Here is a 27,146-nt window from a genome sequence, read left to right on the forward strand (position 1 = left end):
GAGACAAAGAAGGCGATGCTACAAATTACTTCCAATCAAATGCCAAAAACGCATTTACGGTCAACCCTTTTGTCATGGAAAAAAAATCCGAATTATTTCAAGTAAGAGACTAGCATATGACTATAGCCACAATAAGCAACAGACTATAAGGTAAAATTTAAAAAAAATGTTCGTAGCCTCTCTTATTGTTTCTTTAACACACATTATATTATCATAATTAAAAAGACGAAGACGAACGCCGATACAAATTCAAAGAATCACAGGTTGAATTTCGTTATTTTTCTGATACGCATTTGTCTTTTTTGGGCACTGTTAGCACAATTTTTGTATAGTTGCCGCTTTTCAGAATTTTTTTTTACATAAGAGTATTGTGAGGTCCCATCTTTTATAAAAAAAATCCTCATTCGCAACTTCTTCTGAAAGTTATGTCTTCTAAAAAATCCTGGCTTAGAAAAAACATTCATATCAATTTCTAGCCTTTTATACGCCTTTTAATTGTACGTTTTTTTTTATAATGCATAACTATATAAAGGGCCTATTTTTTTCGAACAGTAAATATGAATATTCATGACTGACACATGGAGTCTTACTCCTTTTTAACATATATTTTATCCTCGTGAAAAAAAACCGTACATTAGGGGCTATTAACAATGGTCCACGTGTGGGATATAATAAGAACAATTTGTTGTTCAAACGCCACTTTGAAGGGAATGCATAGCATTTGCTTTGGTTGCAATTTTCAGAAATAAATGGATTTGGAGGATTTATGATATAGAAAATATTGTTTAACTTACTTGTTTCACGTTTTGGGCTTGTAGACGGTGGAAAAAAACCAATCATGTTCTTGTAGTCTGGTTCCCTGACACCACTTTAGATGAAACGGAGAAATTTGTAGACTTTGGGGAATTGTAAGGTCAGAGTCTCAGTCTGGCAGACATGTACCTCTTCATATGTGTGTAATCAATTGCAAAAAAAATGCAAAATAACTAAATATGATAAGAAATAGGAGCGGTTATTGAAAATAAGCCAGTTTTCTCCAACGCTATTCGGCCGACCAGTGTTGGAAAATATTTTCTTGAAAATGTTAGCACACCAGGAGCCACGATTTTACAGGATGCTTTAGACTGTCATTCCCTAGCAATCCAGTAAGGTATTTCGTGATAATTTGATCATTTCGTTTTTTGATGTTTACAACAAATGTTGTATCTTTCATTTTAAGTGGTTATTTATTCGAGCATACCATACATTGTAAAAACAGTGTTTAGAGTTTAAAAAGTTTTTAAAACCCACTTTTTTAACATGTTTAAATCCACGACATTTTTAAGTTTATGGATGCCTGTGACATATTAAGGCTCGTACGAAGGCCCGTTAGTACCATCTGGTATAAATCGTAAAAGTAAATAAAATGACTTATCAGGTCAAGTCAAATGATAGATTAAATGCACACTTTTATCACATTTACACTTTCATCTGTCTAAGAAAGACGAACATTAACATACATATTTGACTTTAAAAGTTAGTATTAAGGGTACTATCAAGCTTTAATACATGTCTCAGACTAAACGTGAAACAAATGCATACCGAAAGTGTTTAAAAGCTAAGGACCATTTTTACAATGTGTAGGCAACAAACATTTCACATCAACATTTTATTGTGTGTGGGTTTAATAAATTGACCAAACAAATGGTCCCCATTCAGCGAGAGGTTTTACTGATTCTCCAAGGATTAGTTGTCCTTGTCTCTGACGAACGAGGCAAACAGTCCGCCCTTCTCTATCAGCCCGTTAGGAGTACCGTACTCGGCTATCCTGCCCTCATCAAGCACAACGATGGTGTCAGAGTTCAAGATGGTGGTGATGCGGTGCTGTTGGGAAATACCCGTTGAAATGAAGCAATGCCGGTATAAAAAAATACCCGAAAATGATGGATGAATGTGTTAAAGCTACGAAATCTAACATTGTGTAAGAGTGCTTTGAGCAACGCGAGATCACTGTACACTTATGAAGCCTCCTTCAACGGAGAAACAATTGTGAACGCTGAATTGTACAAAGCAACTGCCCTTTGACGGATTATTGGATTATCCGAAAAATAGCTAGTGCAACACTTTCGCCATTGAAGGGGGCCTTCGTGACCGAATAAGCCAGTTCGGTATTTCAAAATAATCTGGTGGATACGGCAGCAAGACTCGACGATTTTTTTTTTTTTTTTTTTTTTGGGGGGGGGGGAATATAACCGCGGCAGATAAATCGTCACCGACACCACGAACTGACACCCGGTGGTCAGCGTTGCAGAAATACAAATCAGAGAAAAACGCTTTGAAAGGTTTGACACGAATTTACTCAGTAAAATAATCCATCTATCTTAGAGGTTTTAGTATCACTTAACGTGAAAATGCTTTAACTACTCCATTATAAACTTTAAATTGTGAAAATTTGCTTAGTTAATTAGCAATTAAATGATTAAGATGGGTGTCAGTTCGTGAAAACCAAAATTTATGTGTTTTCGGAGAGTGCGTGCATGCAATAGCGTTAGAGAGTGTCATTTCGTGAAAACGAAAATTGACGTGTTTGGGAGAATACGCGCACACACTGCGCATGCGTGCGCGCACTCTCCAAAAGCAGGTCAATTTTCGTTTTCACGAACTGACACTCCCTAACGCTATTGCATGCACGCACTCTCCGAAAACACGCAAATTTTGGTTTTCACGAACTGAAACCCTGTGCAGAGTCACTTCGTGGTAACAAAAAACCACAAGAATTCACCAATTTCTTGAAAATTCATTATTAAAATTTGCTTATTTTAGATGATTTTAGCAATTTTAACTTCGTCATGTTAAACTTCATGATACAAACTGCTAATATCGGCAATAAAAAAAATAAAATAATTTTAATTTTTTTTTTGTACACATGTGATGCAGAGGGTGTCATTTCGTAGTGTCGGTGACGAAATGCACTCAAGGCTACGAGGGACGTAGTATTAACCAAATCCGCATTTTGTGCAATTTTTCGGGCAATCGACAAGAAATGGAACTTTCGTTTGCACAAAAGTTTTGACACACTAGAGACCTAAACACACTTCGCTGTCCAAAGCGTTTTTTTTCGCAAGAACTTTGCTGGTACCCTGCTATGCTTTTGCAAGCATACGATGACAACATTATCCCAAAAGAAAAATCAGCAAATCTTGAGGTGTACATGCGCAGTTCCCGAACTGGCTTATTGACAGCGTGCTCGTATAGTCTATATAAACAACAAAAACATGATATAGTTAATGACTTATGCTTACCGTTACACCACGTTCATTTCATATACTGACAGTATTCGTATCAAGGAACTTAATTATACAATTCCTTTTCAACATCTCTTAGTAAGGATCGTTTCTTGATAATAAACTTACAGCGATAGTCAGCACAGTCCGATCGGCAAACGCCGAGGCCACGACGCTCTGCAGAATCTTATCCTGTGCAGAAAAAAAAGGAATTGTAAGAAAACAACATTATGATTGAGACATAACTCCGTCAGAGATAAGAACAATCAAACCAATGTAGCAATACCAAGAATTCTTACAGATTTGTATTACCCAATTTCATAAGATTCATGAGAAAAACAGCAATTCTCTGAACTTTCTATCGACAGTCTTACCGTCTCGAGGTCGATGGAGGCGGTGGCTTCGTCCATGATGAGGATACGGGACTTGCGCAGGAAGGCACGAGCCAGACAGAACAGCTGCCGCTGACCAACGCTAAAATTCTCACCGCCCTCACTCACCTCAGAATCTAAGGATCGGTAAAAAGAGAGGCTTGTCCAAGGTACAGCATGCGGACTGGATTATTTTAGCACTATGTAAAAATCTTTAAAGAGACATTGAAACAGTAGGTCCAACGTAGACCTGAACGGTCTTTTCATTGTTTCTATTAGTGTGGTATGTATGTCTTCAGATTGAAGGTTCTGACCACGTCTATCCCATATAGAAACTCGTTTTCTTTTTAAGATCAATCCATGGATGTACCGCAAACCGATACCGGAACTGATGATGGGTAGTTTGAATAAAAAAAATGCTCAAAATCTTTAATAGGGTGCACAAAAGATAACCTGTTGAAGGTCTAGTTCAGATGTTATTAGGTTTTGTAGCAGCTTTTCGTTGTTAACGCGCGTAAAAACCACCTTCACTTTTTCTTCTTCCAAACCACTTCAGGTGGAATAATTTGATAGTCGATACCAGCTCTACCGTCACCTTGAGCATGTTTCTGTCATTAAGCCCACAGGATACAAAAGCGAAAACTCCAACTTTATTTAAATATGACAAAGCTTCACCTATGAATAGTGACTCAACGTACACAATAAAAAAATGACCAAATAAACAAAGGGGAAAACAAGAAACCACAATTGAACCGAAATAAGCATCGCCGGCTTACCCAGACCGCCTTCCAATGCGCCAACGACCTCCTTGAGTTGGGCGATTTCTAAGGCATGCCACAGCTCCTCGTCGCTGGTAATCTGGGCGATTGGGTCCAGATTCTTTCTTTAAAACGGTAATCAAAAATTAAACTTCTTCTCAATGAGAAAGAATATTTCTCGAAAGGCTGTAGTTTATGAGCGGATGAGAGGCAAACAACGGTGTTGTAACTTTATTGCAATTAAAAAACAACAAACATTATGTTTATTTTGAAGCAAGGCTTGTTACAACTGATAATGTAGTAACCAACGGATAATGTATCACCAACCGATAATGTCACACAAATTGACCGATACTGTATCACTAACCGATAATGTAACAGAAATTGACCATGTTACTACACTATCGGTCAATATTCGTTACATTATCGGTTAAGACGGATAATGTAACAACAATCATAGTGTAGTACATTTTTACTACACTTTCGGTCAATTTATGTTACATTATCGGTTAGTGATACAGTATCGGTCAATTTGTGTGACATTATCGGTTGGTGATACATTATCCGTTGGTTACTACATTATCAGTTGTAACAAGGCTTCATGTAAACTTACGTCAATAAGTTGAATTCCTTTTCCATTCCCAAAGCGGGTCAGAAATATGACCTTTTTGATTTAATATGCATTTCACCAACTATTGATGCAGATGATTATCGTCTAGGCACTAAATATTCACAGAGCACTTAGTACACTGGGGCGCATACCTAGGTTTCCCAATACCGATGTGCCCCGAAATCCCTACCCTTTAACCCTAACCCTAACCTAACCCTTATCCTTAGGATTTCGGGGAACATCGGTATTGGGGAACATAGGTATTGGGAAACATTGGGTAGACCCCAGTACACAGTGTGAGAAACTAGATATATAAACTTACCTTACTGTTCCTGTAAACAGAACAGGATCTTGAGGAATGATGGAAATTTTACTTCGCAGAGTTGTCAGCGGAACGGTCTTGATGTCAATACCATCGATTACAATGGAACCTGAATCGGGGGAAATTATAGAGTCCTTCTAAATCACAACAATGTCCATATAGGTTAATTAAATGCATGGTTTCTGACGTAATTTTGGAATTCACCGAATCAAAACTTTGCGAGTAAATAATTGCTCCAAGCCGGCAAATTACAGAAGGGATACAAAGGTGACACAACGTCCAATGCTAATTCTCTCAGAATATTGAGAGCATGCACAGAGCACCTCAGTGTGGTACAGGTCTTTGCTCCTTTTGTTTTCAGTGAGGGCGTTCTGTGCAAGCCGTGAATATTATGGGTTCCGTGCGCCAACAAAAGAGGGCACCCTTTTACCTAGCAACGACGTCTCATGGGCGGGACACGTACATTTCGCTGGTTGACGCACGAAAACTGTTCCTTGTGTGTGACGCACGTACGTACCAGGGGATTTGTACTATGTACACGCTGTGGCCGCGCCTCGCGTCAAAATATTGAAGTCAGGCAAGATGGCGTCATTCGGTCACCCCCAACTGTACCCTCTGTGCCGGTGAGGGGGTACTTGTGAACGGAGCGGATACAGACACTAATAATACTCCACAACTAGAAAGCGCTCAGAGAGCGCAAACCTCCACCAAGGGTGAACTAGTCTCCATCATATCGCTAGCACCCCCAATATAAATACTCGCATGTCCACTGGACTTCCATGTTTTACTCCACATTTCCCACTCCCCCATACTATCAAATGGTCGAGTCCATCGACCTGTTGGTTTCAATGGTGTATGCGTTATGCGCTCATAGACTGCACACATAGCATATTCGCACATACAACATGGTGGAGAATTTAAAACAATTTCTGCATCCAGACCCAGATCCCGATCACTTCCAAAATCTAATCGATTTGTACTTGTTCCAAGGACCACCCCTAAAACAGATTTCATGAAAATCCATCCATAACTTTTGAGTTATCTTGTCAAACAGACAAAAAAAACAACCAACCAACCAACGCCGATGAAAACATAACCTCCTTGGCGGAGGTAAGAAAACATAACCTCCTTGGAGGAGATAATAAGTTCAAAAGGGTCCTGCTGATTAAATGAAGATTGTGAGAGATGTGAACCCAATTTTGAAAGTTCCTGCTATACTTGTAATGATCCTGCAGTAAAAGTTACCATCAAAGATGTCAATGACTCGAAGCAAAGTCAGCGTGAGGGAAGACTTCCCGGCCCCAGTTCGTCCACAAACACCAACCTGAAATTAAACTACTTATCGTCATTACTAAGTTTGAACAACTCTTGTCTTAAGTCTACTTTTCCGCATTTCTTGCTTTTACTACTAGACAAAAGTGAACGCACATTTCTATCTGATTTGTTTGAATAACTAGTATTCTTTTGGATTTAAAACACACAGTACGCCTACTGAAAAAGCCGGAGTCCGTCCATTTTTTTTTCTTCTGTGGGTGATGGAAAAATCACTTGTCCCTTTATTAAGTTGGTGCACAGTAAACTACCATCGTGCAACATTTCAGCGTTGGAGTGGAGTCCTTCACAAGTCCTCTCAATTCCAGCATAACTCATCTAGTCTTAAATCAGTTCACAAGCTCATCAAATTTAATGTGGGAAAAAAATGCAGTCCTTTGCCATCGTTCATCCCAATCTTGTGGCTGGACCTATGAAGGGGCTTGTCATACACTTGTGATCGGACTTGTGATGGCCTACAACACTGATGTACTTATTTGTTAAACTCCCCGACTTTCCAATCGACCGTTTTGGTTGTTTTAATAGAAAGATTTTACACAGGCTTTTGGAAAGCATTAACCATGCGAGGCACCATCGCTTTATTTTAGTTGGAATCCACCATAGTACTGAACTTTTCAGTAAGATGGTGCATGGGTGTTACGGTCTTACACAATCCCTTCAAGCGGCGATTTTGTGAACATAATCCCTTCTCATAGTGTCCAAATAGATGGATAGAGGCCCTCTTCGCTCAAGAAAACAATTTCAAGCCAAAAATAGTGTATACATGCCCAGATTACCTTGTATGTGGTCAGACTCGTGCGAACATAAGTTCGAGTTTTAACTCCCTGCTTTTGTGTCTGGCCACCCCCTCCCCCGTCCACCACAACAGCCTGAGGCTACATGTATAGTGCTAAACAGGACAAGAACCACCTGATTGATGGCCTTGTGATAACAGCAGCTATACTTACAATACAACACAATTACAATGCTAAACGTGACAATACAAATCATATGGGCCTGGGTCTGATCTTTGCCTCATCAATTCTGGATCGAAAGTTCAACCAAGGTTAAAGGGGCACTCACGATGCGTTTTAGCTATGTCTCAATACGGAAACTGTTGAGTACGAATTTTTTGACGAACAAATGAGGATGTAATCAAACATTATTTTAAAATGTACTGATGACATTAGCAGCATACTGTCGCACACCAAAGAGATAAAAACTTTACCGAACGTTTGGGCATGTTAAACGAAGCTCCCAAAACTGTTTTGGGACCCTTAAAAGTAGCTAAATACTTTGGGGGCATTGTTTCGATTTATTTCGTCGGCAAAGCTCGTTTGCCCTCTCTGCTACTCAAGTGGTTCTAAAAAGGCTTGTAGTCTCACCTTTTCCCCTGCCCTGAATTTGACAGAGACATCGTTTAGGACTGGGTCGGTGTTTTTAGCGTAACGAGCCGAGACGTGGCTCATTTCGATGTGGCCACGTTGTGGCCAGTAAGCCGGCGGCTCGGTACCTTCACAGGAAAATAGAGGGGAAAAAGTTTTAATTTAATGTTTTGCCATTATGTCCTTAAGTGGATTATGAATAGGTTTTTGTACACAGTCCCTTTCAAATACCGCTTCTCTCCGTTCATTCTTTAGCGATTCAAAGCTTGCATATATAATGCTACTACTTTTCACTTGTTTGGTATTATTTCAGAAGTGAGGTATCAATGAATTCTCCTAGCAAGAAAAAAAATAGCTGCTAAATTTGACCTTCCACAGAGTGACAAATTCTCCATGAGAGTAGAACGGCGCAGGGTGCTGTGTTTGAATAAGCATATGCATGTAAATAGTTTGTACCAACAGTTGGAAAAAAATACGGACTTTGAGTGTTATTTTAACCTCTGTTTTCAAAAGGGTACGATTTATTTTACACTATATACCTTCAGATACTTACCATCATCAGGTTCGTTCTCCACGTAGGTGTAGTGCTTGATTCGTTCCACTGCGTTCATTTGGATCTCTAGCTCCGCCATGGAACGCACCACCATATTCAAAAAAGTTGCCACCTGAGAATTCAAAATACAAATTAATATCGTCATTGAACGAGCGATAATATTTTCTGCTAAAGACTTCAATTTCTTTTTCTGAGATTGGTATGCGTTCGCATCACACTAGGGCCTCAAATTGATTAAAGCGCACTGTGTACCGTTAACCTTTTAGTATCGCAGCGAATGTTTGCTGGCGTTATTTTCGCTTTACTTTCGCATTCGCGTGAAGTATGAACCAGCGTTTAAAATTGCACGATTCTTAGTCAAAATGGAAATGTTCGATTGTGCAAACCATTTGTGCAAACCATTTGTTTGCACAAAGGTTTGCTTTACTGGAAGCAAACCATTGTGCAAACAATGGTATTCACAACGGTTTGCATACTCGAATGGCGTCCATGACGATTTCGCAATTTATATCGAGTTCCCCATCTTGCGCCTTCGGCGCTATACGATCTTTGATTGTGACTCAATTTGGTTTTGGATGACTTGTGATTGACTACTATAATAGGCGTCGCGAGGGGCGGGGGGCAAAGGGGGCACTTGTCCCTCCACCCTGAAATAGCCACCCCCCACCCCTCCAAAAAAAAAGGAGGAAAAAAAAAAGAAAAAGATAAATAAAAAGAAAGAAGACGACGAGGTAGGAAGTCATATTCCTTTTAATTTAATGCACATTTAACAAAATGGGCGTCCGCAAGGGTATCAATGGGGGTGGGGTGGGCAAATACAATAGGCCTAAGTATCAGGGTCTTGAACAAATGGTCGAGTGATGTCTAGCACACGTTTTCCACGGCCGGTGATTTCTCCCTTCGCTGCTTTCTTGTGAGAGCTTTGCCCCCCTCTAGAAAACAAAATGGCGACTACTATACGCACTTGTGATGTCTTATGATGGATTTGACTACCGCTTTGCTGTAGGTAAAACAGCATGATGGGATTGCGCCATAATGTGCCAACTCCTAATTAGTTATACCTGAAGCGAGTAGGAGACGGCCAGTCCCACGTAGCTTGGATCCAGTTCTATGGTGAGGGCGCCCACTAGCGTTGTCATTCCAGCAAGGAAAATCAATAAGGCGGCGATGAAGTCCTCAAGTGATGCAGAAAAAAGGGAAAGATGTTAATTCGATGAATGTGTGAACATATATACGCTTACTGGGGTTTTTAGTTTTCCCGACATGGAAAGTGTAAAAAGTATGCTTTATGGAACGTATACTTGAAATTTCTGTTCATGCAATTTTAATTCTAAGAAAGTTTCTACACTTCCGGATAATTCCTAATGTTACAGCACAAAATGAATTCATTCAAAGCGCAAACAACAAAAATGCTCAGTGTATAACCCAATCAAAAGCATTTCCCCCAATATTTATATTTTGTCTTAATACGACAAAACATCACGTTGAGTATTCTGAATGTTAGTTTTATGACACAAGGAAGTACTATATATCAGACCAATATATAGGGCAATATGTCAGACCTCGTGGTGGATCATAGGTAATTTCATTCGAACTTACCAGCCGTATACCAAGCCATCGGGTGGCTACCTGGAGATAGAGAAAGGCTGCCAGATTCACGTTGATTCGTTCGATGATTGTGTTGTAGAATCGCTCGGATGCCCTGTCGTAACAATTAACGTTAAACCATAAAACATTGGTAAGGCCCCCCAAAAAAGTCTCCGGTTTTTGGTATGCGCGCGTCGCCGTAGCCATGCGCGTCGGCAAAATGAAAAAAAGTTTTTTTCAATAAAAGATGATGTCTCAAAACCGCCAAACTCACTGGTTCGACTGGAATCCTGCTGCTGCACAATTTTAACGTGTTTTTAGATGGGGTTATGATCGAGAATAAGCTTTATGTGACCTCTCCGCACCCCCATATATTTGCACTAAGTTTAGTCGGGCACCATTGGCAGTCATCAGCCGACATTTGAAGCAAAAAAGACTTTTGGGGGAAGCTCCATACCAGAAACCGGAGACTTTTTTTTGGTCTAAGAGGTTATCGCAAATATCCGTCCAACATGTATTATAAAACTGGGTAAATACAGGCAGGCACAAGGTATTTTGCCAACATTGCATAATTAGCAAAATAACCACGATTATACCTAATCACTAAATCACCTTTGAAAATAAATATTCAAGTCTAATCAATAGGCCTCTATAAAACGCAAGAAATGATGCAAAATCGTATTTTTTTGTGTGTATCGTTTCAGTCACACAAAAATGTATGATTCTTATAGGTAGAGCGTTCATCAGACAATGTCAATATTTTTGGGGGCAATTCTTTAATTTTCACACCCTATATTACTGCTTGGGAAGGGAGTTGAATGACAGAATCAGTGGATTTATTTTTTACGGCTGCAAAACTGAACTATTGGACATTTACTTGTATGCCCGAATTGTCATTAGTCCTCCCAGGCTCTCCGAAAAATAGGCAAAGACAGGCGACTTGCTGATGCTGTCCAGTCGCTGTAGTTCTCTAAAAAGAAAAGTAGCAATTCATATCTTCGTAAAATCAATGGAAAAATACAAGTCTGAGTAATAATTATGATAAAACTACCCTGGCACCACGGAAACATTCCACGGCATCCAAACGGTTAAGTGAGAACATGGCTTTTTAACTGACCTGTCTTATTAGGTTTTCGCGAGGGTACGCATTTATATTTAAGGCACGGCTTTTACGAATGGACGAAGTTCTTTGGTGATTCATTTATCTGTGATCAATTGTCCTGTTTCGCAATTACCGACATAAACACCGCAAACCAGAAAGTCCACACTCATTGGAGGGGTCATAATTTTGAATCTGATCGTCTTATGATAACGTCATTTATATAGACCTTTGGGGAATGTTGTCAGCTACATTTTGATACCCCGTATTGACAACGGTTTAAGAAAAATGATGCATTTCGAAAAGTTGCAAATTTAAAGAGTAGGGCCTACGCGAGTGGAAATTGCTGCGTGACACTGCCCGAAAACAAACGGCAGGGAATACCGATCGCACACTGCTTGCATGCATTGGAACACAAATTAGCCTACGCACCTCATAGCTCCAACGCCTCATAAGTCGGACGTAGGATGAGGCGTTGGACCTATGAGGCGTCGGACTTCGAGAAAACATCGACTACTGATTCATTCCAACATAGTCTCAATAAGGTTTAGTATACCTAGACGACTCCAGGAAGAACCTTTGTAGGAAGTAGAAGCCGATGGCGACGGGAACGAAGAACGCGATGAAGATCGGCATGACGATGGCGTTGACCACTACGGCCGAGGACACCCTCAGTACGGTATTGACAAACATGTTGATGGTTTGTGTCAATCTCTGTCAAGCAAAAACAAATATGCATGAACCTTGTTCCCCGGGTGTCGAGCAGTATTTTCCCATGCTACCTGCTCTCTCACCATGGTATTGGATCATTCGCGTATCCAAAAATATTGAAACGTATGCAAATTAGGCTCCCTGTCGGCGGGCATATAGTCTGGTTGCAATACTTAAAAATCACATCTTCGTCACATGCACGGTATAGTGTTTTTGGTTCTACATTTAATAGCTTAATTGGAAAATTCATGCATTGAAAGGCTTTGTCATGTTGCTGTCTGTACGTCCGCTTTAACTGACCAATAACAAGCCTGAATCTTCGAAGTCAGTCCGAAAGATTGAGCATATAGCCAATACGACAATAAAGCCCAGGTTTGAGAAACGGTCTTCATCCTCATCCAAGGGCAAGTTCGATCAAGGACCTATGGTTAACTAAAGTAATGGTTGGTTCGTGACGTATAGCGCATGCGCACTGAAGTTGAAGTGCGAACGACTCTAGTTGAACTATTGTCATGTCAACGACCGTGAGAAAATGGCGGTCGCACTCGCACGTCGGCTAAAGATGTTTTTCAACACTTGATGTTTCTGTTTATTTAAGCAAATATTATTGACTGTGTTGTTGAAGGACACCTGACATAATCGTCGTTATTATTGTACAATGGTGACAAAAGACTCGTAAACTAACATGGAGAAAGTAGTCTTAAGTACTCTTACGTAGTTTACGTTTTCCGCCATTTTTGATAGTTGGTCCCCTCTACAATAAGCTATGAAAAAATACCATTGGTAACCAGCTATATATTTTTGGGTGACCAGCCGCGATAGGCTGGTCCTGAATAGGCGACTAGACTAGTCCAACAGTGGACTAGCGTGCATTCGATCAGAGTCAGTCGAACTATGGTTAACCATGGTCCTTGATTGAATTTGCCCAAATTTGGAAGTTGCAACTGAGGCTGAGACCACCAAAGACCAGCGCCAAGTGGTGTATGGAACATTCGCGCTTGAAATTCGAAAAGTTCGAAATTCGAAAGTCCATCATTCTTTTCTAAGGGCGGTGCCTTGGTATAAGCGAAGGCTTGATAAGGAGATGAGTATTAAAATGCGACACTTGGTCCGCGTCGCGTCCAGAATGTCTGCGTTTACACCGAATGATTTCGAAGGTTTTGATAACAATCTGTATTGGAATCGTACGTCATTGTTCATGTTTTCGATACTTACAATATCAATAAGCTGCATGTCGTTGGAAAATCGGTTCAGAACACGCCCAATCGGAGTCATGTCAAAAAACCTGTCAATGGGTTAACAGGAAGATAGCCAATTAATTGAAGAAAAAAAAACCCAAAACAAAACAGTAATTTTGTTACAATTATAAAAGTAAACCTGAATTTCGTCTGTCGCAATGACCCATTACGGAAATCTGCGTGAACTGAGAATGGGAGACAATTGATGCTAAGTTTTAATTGAAAAAGGTCATTTGAATTAACAAAAATCATGCTATGTTCTGAAATGATGGAAGTACCGTGTGTTCACAGATTTCAATAAATGTGTCACTGCTTTCCTGAACAGTGTGTCCCAGAAAAAAGCGGGCCCAGACAAATCAGCGGCCATATCTAAAGAAATATTCACGTGATACTTAATTTTTGTTTCGTATTTTTTCATGGTATTGATGCTGTTAATTGCCTGTGGAAAAATAAACTGAATTTATTGAAAACTTTTAAAGCCAGCCATAACGAGAAATGAAATTTACACTTTTTTTGCGGCATTAGCTTGTGCTGGTAAATTAGTGGAGAGAGGAAGACCACGAACATGTATCACACACGAACACATTTCTTTGCAAACAAGTAGAGACTATATGTCTTTATTTCATAACACATTTACATGTAATGACATAGTCTCTTCTTTTGTTATGAAATAAGAAATAGTCTTCGACTCTCCCAAAAAATGTCAGCCATGATCAATTATATAAAGGTTGACCAAATGTGGGCTCGAGCTCTGTGCCTGTTCCCTCCCCTTACTCTAAAATTGAAAAGGCAAAATGAGCTTTTTATTTGCGAAAAAAACCCCCATTGAGTTGCCCCTTCTAAACACATTGATCCCTGCTTCAAGCAGCTACTCATGAAATTGACCCCAAGTACGCCAAAGTCGTTTAAGATTTTCCCGTGGACTATTACCTGAGCGGAACTTTGATGATGTTTCGTAGTACTCTTTGGTGGAGGCGTCTAGCTGCAGTCAGTACGGCGGCTACCAGCGAGATCATGGACAACACCCTGGCTGCCAAAGTGCCCAGCGAGAGACCGACGAAACCAGGGAAGTACTCCTCCGTCAGATCGTTGGTCTGTTGTGGCAGAGAGGGGAGAGGGGACCAATGAATTATTGGGGTGCTGCGTGTGCATTAATTTTTAGCAAGTTTAAATTTAAACCTTATTGGTTGAAGGGTCGGAAATTAAGAGCGGGCCGATTCACCGCGGGTAGACACATTCTGTCCAATGAGAGCGCCTTTGGAAATGATCTTGGTCTTGGCTAGACGTGGATGTGTGTCCGACAGTGGTCCCTGACGTGCACTGTCAAACCGCCTCGGCAGAGGGCGCCAATACCAACAAGACAAATCAATCACGGCCTGTGGAACTTTGGCACTTGTACATAGTGTGCTTAAAGGTAAGCGCGGAAAGTATGAGGTCAAAGTACCAAAATTCGCAAGATTGGATTCGAAGTATCTGGTTGATAGCGCCCCCTACCTCCGTTTCGGCTTGACTGCACTTGTTACAAATGATATCAGGACCAGCTACTTTAGGAAAACAAAACAGAACTCCAATCTCCGACCAAGACGTCCTTGGATAGGTCGGTGAGCACGAGCGAGCACGGAGTCAATCTACAATACTGACCTCATTTCCCAGCCCCGCCTCCGACCAATCAGAAAGCCAGAAGTTTGTGCCGATACCCACTCCAGCATCTGCGAAGGCCCAGAGGCCCAGTAAGAATATAAGCAGCCAGCCACAGTTGTTGGCGTAGTACAGATAGACGGTGTAGGAGACCGAGCCGCGTTCCATCTCCTCTCTCTCGATTAGCGCACCGGCCTCGGTGTTGTCTCCCACTACCAAAGACAAAAAAGAATAAGGTGAAGACAACTTCCAAGAGTGTCTGTGGCAAAAGGCCATAGTTTTTTAGTAAACGAGGGTGCTGTCAGACAACATTTTGGGACTTTTTCAATTTTTTTTTCAAGTTCAATTTTGAAGTACCGTTTTTCTCCAATAAACGTAATATCGTTCAAATTGTGTGTGTGTGCAAGTGATTCAGCATGCAGTGCTGTGAACTGGAACTGTAACTTTTCTAGTTTGGGAACATTTCTACTGCAAAAAGATTCAACAGATACTCCATTAACAATTTGTTTTTATGTGCTCTTGTCTTAGGTGATATTCTTAAACTTCTTAATAAACTTTTTTTAAGGGACATTATGTTTGTTTCTAATACTTTCCAATTGCCTTCGTCATTTATTTCCGCACTCATGCATATTGAATTTTCTTTCTATGTTTGAAAATGTACCTCATATTATAATATTCTATTTTACCAGAGAGTTGATTTGTTTTTGTTGCAGGTTTGCTTGTATCTTTTTTCAGAGTTTGCCCTAGTGTTAAGTGCATAATTATCCTTTCCTTTTAGCCTTCGATTTTGTAAAATTGATATTAATTAGTTTATATGTTAATGCAGGGCCCTAATGAAAACAAATTTTATGCTGTTTTGGTCTACCCTGGATAAATAAAGGAATAATAAATAAATATGTGGTGTGGTAGGATGGTTATCAAAATGGCGATTGCCTTCGGGACTATCACTTGTGTGGGCATCTTGTGCGATAATAAGTGGGACTAATTGGTGTCTATGGTAGTTTATCTACCGTTCATTCGCGAAGCCCATACCTTTAGATATCTGTTTGGAGAGCGTCTTACTCTTGACTTGCCGCTGGAGACGCAGTCGTTCCTCCCGTGTGGCCTCGGACTCGTAGCCGGACAGCTCTGCCTCGGCCTCGGACTCCGTGGCCTGCTGCACCGCCTGGTTGTACTCCGAGTACATGTCAGGATCGGCGGCGATGATGTCATCCAGTGTTCCCTGGGCGGCTATCCTGCCGTCTTTCATTTCAATTATCTGTTGTGCCAAAAGTGATAACGAAAAATCCAATTAATAACACAGTTGCAACATAATTGAGTTACATTAAACTGCAATATACTAAGTGCCTGGTCAGTGAAAACACTAAATGCAAACGTTTTCTTTAATCTAATTTTTGTAAGCAGATGAAAAGTGTGATGTTATTTCCATCACATCTCCCGAGATCATTATTACAAAGCTATATGTCATATTAACTTTTTCATTTATATGGACGATCGAATTCGCGGGTTGGAGGTTCATTTTATTATTTGTGGTTTTACATTTCATTTGATTTATTTTAATTGAAAATATCATATTGCACAGGCAGGTGTGAGAGCCCACAATGTTGCGAACCAAGTCTTTCTGGACGTCCAATTCTAAAAAATAATTGTCTCAACATAGATCTGCATTGTTTCGAATCAGCATTCGAAATGTAAAAAAAAAAGGCTATAACTGTTGGATTGCCGACAAGTCATACATAAGCACTACTATGGAATAATTTCTTGAAAAACTCAAATTTTCTCACCAGATCCGCACGGTTCAGATACTGGAGCTGATGGGTGACCAATATCACTGTGTGTTTGCTATTGACCAACAACTTGATTATGCCGTCATGGAAAAGATAGCGGCCAACGTGCACGTCCAGGGCCGAAAGCGGATCATCCTGTATGCAACCAGAATTTAAAAATTACATTTGAAAAATACAATTAAACGAAATTAAATTGGTAAAATTAAAAAGACTTCCAGTTTCAAATAAATTGCAAGTGATTGTCATGCGAACAATCACACAGAAGCATACTGTGTTCATGTCAAACAGCCAATTGCCAATTGGTAATATTCCTACATTGCGTCACTACTGAAACTGATGTACTTTGCCGTGGTGTAGGGATTCCCACTTTGTCCTGAGCAAATTTCGAATTTACCCAGATTCCCACATTGCGCGTGACAGCAACACGGCCTAACGATAGTGAAACTGGTTAACTCGTTTTGTTATTTTGCCCTCAGTGTCTTTTTAACGTGTTCGCATCCAGCTATGGGCTTCGGATTATAGCAGCTCACCAGAATAATGATGTCCCTGTTTGCGTACATCGCCCTGGCCACGCTGACTCGTTGCTTCTGTCCACCGCTCAGGTTGATTCCTTTCTCCCCAATCTCTGTCTGATCGCCAGCAGGTAAGATATCAATGTCCGGCTTCAAGCAGCAAGCGTCTATGACACGCTTATACCTGCATTCATTACAAGGAGTGGGGACGAAAGTGATTGTAGTTATGTAGTTTTTAGCACTCTTTGTCGACGACATTGTTTTGAATCCAAGATGGACGCTCAGACGTAACATGAAGTAATCATTCGCCATCAAAATAAGACGGCTTCTGAAGCTCTTGTCTCGATCTCTAGTCTACCGTTTCTCCCGTCACATCTTTAGCCGTAGTAGCCCTGAACACTTCGAACACAGGCTAATGGCTCTCCGTTTGGTGGCTATACAAGTACAGCGGCTCCCAGAGGCAGATAGCATACCCCTCCCAGTTTCGGAATTCCTCAAGCTAAAGGACCCAAAATTGTGGCACTATTGATGATGTTTAGTAATTACTTCGTGACAAACTAACGCAAGTTCACTGAATATCTTTATCATGATGTTTCTTTTTTCATACGCAAATAAATTTGAAGTAAAATGGAAGAGTTACCGACAACGACTTTGTTATCGAAGCTTTTTAAATAGCTTCTTCCCAAAAACAAATTATGCACGGTTATCTAACCCATCACTAAATGAGATATTAGAAGTGATTTGTACCTTTTGGGATCAAGCGGCTCAGAGAAGAGTATATTATCCTGCAAACTGGCATTCAACAGCCACGGTTTCTGGGCTCCCAGCGCTATACGAGCTTTATCCCTGCATCAAAAAAGAATGACAGTAAACAATGAAAATGAGAGATTTAAAGGCATTTTTCAATTTCTACACTGATTTTCAATGTGTTTAAGTTGTTCCTAGGATTCTTGATTTTTTATTTCCATGCGTCGTCGTATATATAGTTTATACAAGTATAATACATTTTCGTACAAGGCGAAACAAATTTGAAATGTAACACTCTTTCTGAATTTTTTCTCATCTTAATGATGGCTATTTGTAGAAACTTTAGAAACCAATACTGCCTACGACACAAGCACGGTTTTGCTGAGATTACTCGAATTAACGCAACCTGTTTTCTGTGATAATGAAAATGATAATACAGTTCTATGTCGGTATTTTTTCGCACAGTTTGCATTTTGTTTCAAGGAGGAAGTGCATGGCTGAGCAAGTTTTGATTATACATTATCTTACTTTATTTGCACAAAGCCAGATACAGTGGTCATCTCACTCAAGATGGCTGCCAGAAGAGACGACTTTCCGCTGCCTACCGCGCCAACCACAACTGTCAGCTTACCTGTAACGAGTTGGAAATAGATCGATTGAAATTCGCGATAACACGATACAGATTATCAGTTTTAAAACTAACAACAAAGTTGTCGAGATTCGTTAGAAAGGTTGACAGGTAAACTTAGCCGACGGGATGTGGTCAGTGCCGGAGTTGACAACAGAAGAATAAAATCGTAAACATTGACAAATTGACCACAAAATGTTGATTCATAAATGGAATATTAAAATCAAGCTTTGACCTTCTGGAATTTCAACGTTGATGTCCGAAAGTATCTGAGTACTTGAATCTTCGTCCCAGAGATAGTTTCCGCGAGATATCTGTGTTCAAAGAAGAAGAAAATGCCCGACACATTTGAAACAAATGTGACCAAAAGGAAAAAGAAGTTTTCAACAACTAGCTCTTGAATATGACCCTAAAGCTAGAGAAAAAAATCAACCGTGAATTCTTAAAGAACTCATTCCAACAATAATGTTAAAAATATTAATTTCACTGAATGCTATAAAAGGGTGACACTTCCTGGCGTCCTGCGCCTGGCGTCCTGCGCAACTATGAAACTTACAAGGCATTCAACCCATCTTCTCTTCCTTGAAATCGTTTATGAGAATCAGCGCTTATACTTGCCAGTCACACTTTAGATACGATCGCTCGTAGTGCTTCGGAAATTGACCTCCTGACGTCATTACCTTTATGGCAACCCCGTGCTTCAGTCGCGTTGTCGGCTCGGCCTTGTGCCGTTTTTCCTTCACTCCGGCGGCCGCGCCGTACTTTCCCGATGTCCTCTTTCGGGCTGCCTTGCTGTTGAGCAGGTTGGATCGCTCCGTGGAGCCCAGGAACTGGTCCTCCTCAAACTCGCTGGCGCTGCTGGTGATTGTGACCTGGTCCGAGTGCTTCTTGAAACCCACGCTGACGTTGTCCTTGGGTGGAAATTGAAAACGGAATTCGAAGACCTGATAATTCAGCACTTTTCTTGGTATACGGAGTTTGAACCACAGAACATTCCTGGGTGGCAGTTGCTACAACCATTAACTGATTGAAAATCGTGTCAACAATTGATTAGAGCTTTTTATAAATTCAGAACTGATTCAGTTTGAAAGAAGATACTGGCTTTATCTTGCAATGTTTCTTTTAAAATGATTTCTTTCAAAATCGTTATCTTTTAAAAGTCATCATTAATCTCTCAAAGTTGATGTGGCCCTATAAGTGTACAACAGGCCTGAGTAAAATTGAAAGCCAAGTTTTGAATAGATCTACATCCAAGGTGTTTGCAGATGATACCTTTTACTTGAATAACTTGATACCTAATAAATTATCTATACAACTACAGGACTAGTGGTTCACGCAGTCACCACATGTTGTTAATTAAACACAATTTTTGAAGTGTATGTAAACAGAACAAGCGAAACGCAGACTCACAATTCCCCTTTGCTCATCAGCATTCTGAGAACGTGGCTCCACGACCCGGCCGTTACTGTCCTCGATCTCTGGGGCCAGCAGGAATTCCTTGACTCTCTTTCCGCTGACCAGGCCGTTGACCAGGTAGAGAAGCGACATAGGCAGGATCAGCAGGGGCATAGTCAGCATGTTGAACAGGGACAGGGCCGCAAAAGTCACCTCCGGTGTCAAGGGTTTGTCGGTGAGGGCGCTGTACGTCCCAAAACCCTGTAGTAGATTATGTCACTTCATTTTTAAAAACGAAATGGATCACACATTTTGCTTGAAAAAGGGTACATTGAAATGTTTTGATATACTGAGTGCGGAAAAAACAACAACAGGCGACCGAATAGCTGGTGACACTGCCGTAAGTCAGATAGCATGCACACATTTTGAACAAGTAAGAAGTTTACTGAGTTCAGCCATTTTGTTGCATAGTATATGCTTTATGTAAAAGATCTATTTTAACGATTGCAGCTGGTTTGTGTACACTTTGTGAAATGTTAAATCTGTCAAAACTAACTTACCACAACATTCACCAAGACAGGCGCAGCAGAAGTCAGTAAAACTAATCAAAAAGACGAGAGGAAGACAACATTATGTTTTCTATTCTTCGTGAGATATTAACCAGCTATTGGCTATTGGCAAATATGTACAAAACCTACTTGTAAAATATGCTCACACGTAATATTAAGTTTGGAAGCCTGTTAAACAATTTTGTAATGATGGTAAAGGATAAAGAAATAAACAACATGGGATAAACTATAATTGTGTTGATGGGCTCATTTTGAAACCACACGCATTTATTGTTTTTGTGGCAGAAAAAAATTCTTGGACATTTCTCCCTTTTATTAAATAAAAAAGCACAACAGTTGGGTTTTTGGGCGTTGAGATCGGGCTTTTTGGCTCTTGTGTAGGGTACATAATAATAAGGAGAATTTAGTGTCAGTTAGTGTTAAATATAATCTTAGGTTGAAATAGAAACGGAAGAGTACTTGTTGTGATTAAAAGGATGTTGATCTTGAGCAAGAAGTAGAGTTCTTTGCCCCTGATGACTTCAATGGCCTTTCCGTACAGTCCTTCCCAGGCGTACAGCTTCAGCAGCTTGATTCCTTGCAGTAACTCGTTGGTCTTCTTCAGCCGTTCGTCCGAGCAAACCTTGGAGGAAGAATAAGTTGAGAAATGACTCTTAAAAGCACCAAACGTTCACAGGTACGTAGATAACAATGACAGGGTGCAGGGTGAGACATTCGAAGGGACTTTGACGGTTGCACATGGCGGAGCAAAAAAATCATTCAAGACTAGCCGCTTACCAGCATTTGTTTCTGCCTCTTGCTGATCATGGTGGCGATTTTGAACTGGACTGGGCTGAGTACCAGGAACACACTGGCGCCTATCAGAGCCGCGTAGCCCATCTCAAGGTACAGTAGAACCAGGTTGATGATAAGCTGTCAATGAGGTAAGCCCCAAAATGAATTTGCTTATGATAAAATGATAAAAGTCAGTAACTGTACAATGTAGATTAACTAATAGATCATTTTCACAAAAAGTCACCCCACGTCTGATTTTTCTTTAGATCGGCCGATCGGACTTGCAAACGTACCTGCACCGGAATGCACCACAGGTTATTGAAATTCTGAAACATGATCTGAATGGCGTTGGGATCGACGGACATGTGGTTGGTGATCTGGCCCATGTTCATCTTGCCTCCCGTGGTAGCCACAGTGGACAGCCGCAGCGATTTCTCGTACACCATGGCCTGCAATCAGAACAAGCAATTTATCCTGTTTATATTCAGTCTAACCTTTTAAAATCATATGACCCTAATCATCTGTGAGATATTGCAAATGAGCAATTTTATATCAAATATTTCCAAAGGCACCTGTTTTAGATGAGAAAAAAATGGTGCCATAAGTCCAAAAAAATGATATTTTGTTTATAGAAATCTAAGTCAAACGTCAGTCCACAAAACATAGTCTATAAAATGATAAAGGATCGGCACGAACAAAAAAAAAAAAAAAAAACTTTGAAAAAAATCGTCAAGCGTTGAAAAAACAAAATTGGGCGGGCCAGGGGTGGTCTTCAGCCTATTTAGGGCTACATCTTCGTGTATAGAAAGAAACACCTTCCATCATAATAATAATAATAATAATATTTTGGGAAGCTAATCATCCTTACTCACAGCTGGTATGCTTAATTGCGAAGGACGCGGCTACAACGTGGTCGGGCCGCTGGCACTAAAGGCGCCTATGGCTACCGGCCACATCGACCCATATATGACCACGGAGCACAGCCTGAGATCGAAAGTGTTTGATTTTTCAAACCGGAGGGCCCGGAGAAAAACCCTCGTGGCACAGGAGAGAACCAACGCGCGCACAACTCTACTCACATGCGATCCGCGGCCAGGATTCGAACCGTGGTCACCTTGGTGAGAGGCGAGCGCTTTACGCACAAGCCACCCAAGCCACCCAAGCCACCCATGCCACCCTACTTTATGGACCTCTTATTATACCTTCATTACTTTTTGGGAAGACCCCCGATGGTTATGTTCACGCTTTCCAATCGGGAACATTCCTCCAATCATGGACCCCATTGTACTCTAGGTCCACTTTTGAAAGATACCATTTTTGGGAAGAGTTGGTTTTATACGCTTTTCATCTGTGGACCTTCATCTATACAGTCCTCTATTGTTAAAAGGTCCTCCGTTGAATGCGTATATCTTCTCATACCTGTATTGCTGCGCGTAATTTGACGCCCTCCATGATGCAGAAATAGTAGTGTGTCTGTAAGCAGAAGAAGTTGATCACGGAAGCGACAAGCATGACCATCACCAGCACGAAACCATTCTCGAAGAATTCGTTGACAGTGACGTAGTGTGCAGGGTCCGGCTAAGCAGTTAAAAAAATAGTCACTAATTAGTTGACACATTAAACCCCATAAACTCCAAATTATTATGTTTTATTAGAGTTAGGATTTGAAGGTTTGCATGGTGAATATAGCAATGAGATAAAGGTTTACGGTGGACCATGTGACACATACTACACACAACAAAGGGGCTGACCAGTGAATGCGCGCTGCATTTATTAGGCCAAACAGGTGCTTGCGCATTACACAACCAATAGGAATTGGCTTAGACGTTGTTCTGACGGGTTAGTGGGTGATATCGGTCAGTCGTGATAGCGCCCTCTCGCTGCGGCGGGTTATCGCTGCCTCGGGTTATCGCTTTACAAACCATTACTACGACGTCTAGCCCCTAGACTTCGGCTGACGCCGCTTACTGATTATTTTTTTCGTGCTGGCAACCGGGGTTCCCACGTGTCCGGGTAGCAACGCGCGCCTTGACTAAAGGCTTCATTAATTGGCAGGGGATCCTGTATACTGCTGGTCTGCACTTGGATTCTGCCGTTCATTATGTAATTGCAGCAGGTCCTAGATCTCTGGGGTGCTGTGTGGGAGAACTGTGTGGAAGTATCTTATGGTGTAGCACCCCTTCATCGTTAGTGGCCCTAGTCTCCCGACGACGGGCGCAGTATACTGTCCGAAACCTTGATTTTTCCCCGGTTCTTTTCACAACCTCACAAACCCACAAAACACATTTGCCTTATGGTGCCACTACAAATCGTTATATTATTAAAGTTATATGTGAACAGCGTAAATGCATGGCTGCAAACTTGGGATTTTTGGCTCATAACTGAAATTCAAAATTCAACTTTTCAATACTATAAAAAAAATCGTTTATAAGTTTGACACGACGTTCAGTGTCCCTAAACAAAACCTTAATCCAAAGCCTTTTAAAGTTATACACGAGTCGTTTCAATCGGAAAGTTTGTTAGTTGTTTATTTTCCCCTGAAAGCAACTGTTTGAGGCTTTGTTTGCGGTCCATGGATCCGAATCAAAGTGGAGACTCTCAAAAGCGGTAAACTAAGTTCCGAAGATGTGCAAAAAGCGTTTACTATAATTTTAAAACTATTTGTTGTAGAGTGTTAACTTTCATTTGGATTTTATTGTTTTTACGCAAAGACTTCGTCTTAATTGGCGAGTCAAAATGAGTGGAAACTCAGTTGACGAAAGGATGTGACGCCAAAATGTGAGTCATGAAACAAGGTCTTTACCTCTGTCTCGGAGGGGAACTTCAATTTGGTCGCGTAGGCCGTCAGCGCCCCCACGGCCACTGGGTTGACAAAAGCGAAGACCTCGCCGATGAGTTTGAGAACGGCCGCAGCCATCATTCGTCGGCCGTACACCTTGACGTAGACCTTCCCCAGGGACGGGCTCTTTCCCTTCTTCCTCGCCTTTTCCTTGATGCAGGTTTTGGAGATAGAAAAAAGGTAACATGTTCCATTGATGAATAACATTCACGAGAAACTAAAATGGTTTCCAAATCGCGGTAACATATGCTTTTTTTGTCCAGAGATGTTTGGACCTATTCTTGGGAGATTAAGACCGAATTTGGGTCAGTGTTGTGCTTCAATGCAAAAACAACAATAACTCCTACAATATGAAGCTTAGGGTATTTTCTTCTCGTTGGAAACTAAAGTCTTCCACAATGGTTTTGAAAAACCGCTGGATAACTTATAACATAGTCGCTCTATCCCTCTGCAAGGTTCTAAGAGTGTTTCACAGAAGAGCGCAAGGGGGAAGCATGCCCCCTCCCCTTCGACTTTTAGAATGTGCCCCTTGCCGGTGCTCAATTGTGTGTAACGATAATACGGACTGCTGGCAGTAGGATAGCTCTATATTAACGGCATAAGCTTACCACACTAACTCATGAACTTGTAAACCTTTAAGGCAATTGAAATATGTTTGGAAACCAGGCTCGAGTATTAATTGAATACAAAACAAGACAATTAGACAAGCCTAGTAAATCTGGTTGAAGAGCGTACACAATTCTATTCAATTGACTCAGAACCCGATGTTTTGTCATGCATCTGGTGTACACAATCGACCGGAAGTAACCAATTACGGGTTAATCCTATACGATAGCACCACCCGATGCTCTTCCTTAGCCATCATCAGACAAAATCAGTGAGTCCACCAGTCAGTGAGTTAGTAAGCGAGTCAGCCAAGAGTCAGTGTGTCAGTCGGGCACAAAGTGTATCAGTCAATGTGTCAGCGTGCCAGTCAAGTACAAAGAGGAAATGACTAGGCTGGCCCCTCTGAGACCAGGACCGAAATTCAAACACCTACACACCAGTTCTTCCATAAATGCTTTGCGGAATTGCTGGTGGTTGTTCTCGGCTTCGTGCTGATCGGGCAGCGTGCCCAGGTCGCTCAGCTCCAGGTGCTTCTTGTAACCCAGCGTCAGCACCCAGTTCAGCCACCAGTACATGAGCGCCGAGAACAGGCTGACGTAGTAGTGCATGTAGTACATGTCGGCTCGCTTCAGGTCGTCCGGAAACGGTTCCTCCTTGTGGTACCACCCGAAGAGCTGGGGCAGGGGAAAAGGGGTGAGGGATTTGTGATTGTCTAAAAGAATCGCAGGTGTAAAGCTACAAAACTCTTGATCAGTTTAACATCAGACGACCATTTGCTGAAATATTGCTGGTACTTCTGCCAGCTGATACAATTCGTCATCGTTTTCGCGAAGGAACTGGCGTGTCAAAAAGTACATTTTTTTGATTTGGATTTGTTTGTCACTATTTTGCTTTTAAACATCGTACTTAACCATTCTGACTTGTTTCCGTATTCAAAACAGCATTAACTTGTAAAATACATCAATGATGCCAGGGGCAGGCATCTTGATAATTGCATTTTGCGTCATCACGAAGAGACGCGAACATGCCTGCCCCTAGAACACGTACAAAAAGAATAGCACGGAAAGGCGTATAAATAAAAGCCAGTTCATACTCGGCGGGAAAGAGAACACGAATGCGAATTTATGACGTCATCAGGGCAAATATTCGCGTTGCGAATTCGAAAAAGTTGAACAGATTTCAAATCTGGCGAATTTCGCAGCGAATGCTTTTTGAAGTCAAATTCGCATCGCATTCCCATAAAGTATGAATCGGCCTGATGATTAATAGCAGGCAAACTGAGATTTTTTTTTCAAAAATGGACGGGCATCTTAGTTACATTTTCAGCTGCGCGTGCGAAAACAAGGGCACCCTTCCCTATTAAACAAAGGGCGTAAATGTGGGAAAACTTGAAGTTTCGTTTGCACGAAGGAAATGGCATCTTTACTAATTAATTTTGGCTAATTAACCACTGTGTTAATTCTCATTAGGCCTACTTGGTTCATATGAAAGTTTACCTTGCAAAGAATTATGTGAAGGTTTCCTTACTGCATACAGTTCTTGCAAAGTACATTCATGTAGTAAGTTGTGCAGTTTTTAAATAGGAGAAACTTCTCTTGCGTTTATCCCGAGAACGGTTTTTCTTCCAAATTCTCATGCCCGTCCCTTCATGAAAACGGTGACATGTATGACGCCATTTTTTTGGCTTTCAGAATAAATTTCATCTGGTAACGTTAGAAGTTTAACTTTAATAATCAGAGGGAAATTGTAACGCAATTACCTTTGTTCTGATGACGTTAAATTCTATAAGTACCAGGACGAGATAGATGGCGAGTTTGATGAGGGTGAGGTCAAAGACAACAACGTGTACGTCGATGTATCCCTGGTACTCCAAGCTCAACATACGAAGGACTTCATTGGAAAGTGAGAACAGCCAGTAAACCAGCAGCACACCAGACATGGCCGGTACTTGCCATAGCTCCATGTGATGGTAGTATACCAGCGAAATACCAACAGCTACGAAGGCCACAATGCTGTGGATGTAGAGATGAGGCTGCGTGGGCTGCTTCCAGGCCTGGTAGGTCTCATCAGTCATGATACCTTCACCGATGGAGGCAACAATGAGGACAAGAAGGAGGACGGATACTAGCCATCTCAAGCTGTGGCCCGGATAGACTAAGAGATATTTGGTGTGGACTCGGCGGTAGCTGGTGCAGCATCCCAAGACGAGAAGAATGAGCGATGATAGGAGGAGGAAGGTGGCGTGAGGGATGGTCACCAGACCGTCCACAAAACACGTGTTGTTGCGTACGTCGTCGTACCAATCCAACGGCTCTTCGATGTATGAGGAATTTACTCCGCAGAGCCACTCCCACCTCGAGTCCATCTTTTACAACGCTGAAATAAGCGCACAGTAAGCTACATATATTACATATTGTTATCATAAGCTTTATCTGTCTTTAGA

General features: G+C 41.2%; 1 protein-coding gene across 1 annotated transcript; it reads right to left on the reverse strand.

Moving 5' to 3' along the window:
* Positions 1-1,176: 1,176 nt before the first annotated feature.
* On the reverse strand, positions 1,177-27,073 carry LOC119736936 (ATP-binding cassette sub-family C member 9-like). The gene is made up of 31 exons (XM_038210973.1): positions 26,463-27,073; positions 25,141-25,377; positions 24,062-24,247; positions 22,678-22,836; positions 21,552-21,707; positions 21,262-21,396; positions 20,944-21,106; positions 20,476-20,516; positions 19,931-20,176; positions 19,201-19,431; positions 18,756-18,834; positions 18,421-18,523; positions 17,893-17,991; positions 17,164-17,329; positions 16,631-16,768; positions 15,879-16,104; positions 14,850-15,058; positions 14,139-14,302; positions 13,186-13,255; positions 11,816-11,973; positions 11,038-11,130; positions 10,173-10,275; positions 9,635-9,748; positions 8,574-8,685; positions 8,021-8,148; positions 6,570-6,648; positions 5,325-5,433; positions 4,411-4,517; positions 3,638-3,771; positions 3,393-3,455; positions 1,177-1,863 (listed from the first exon to the last, which is right to left on the reverse strand). Exons 1-31 carry the CDS (start codon positions 27,066-27,068, stop codon positions 1,726-1,728), a joined length of 4,752 nt encoding a protein of 1,583 aa, XP_038066901.1. The 5' UTR covers positions 27,069-27,073; the 3' UTR covers positions 1,177-1,725.
* Between the last annotated feature and the right edge of the window lie 73 nt (positions 27,074-27,146).

This window comes from Patiria miniata, unplaced genomic scaffold (assembly GCF_015706575.1).
Source record: "Patiria miniata isolate m_02_andy unplaced genomic scaffold, ASM1570657v1 HiC_scaffold_3, whole genome shotgun sequence".
In the NCBI taxonomy this organism is placed as follows: Eukaryota; Metazoa; Echinodermata; class Asteroidea; order Valvatida; family Asterinidae; genus Patiria; species Patiria miniata.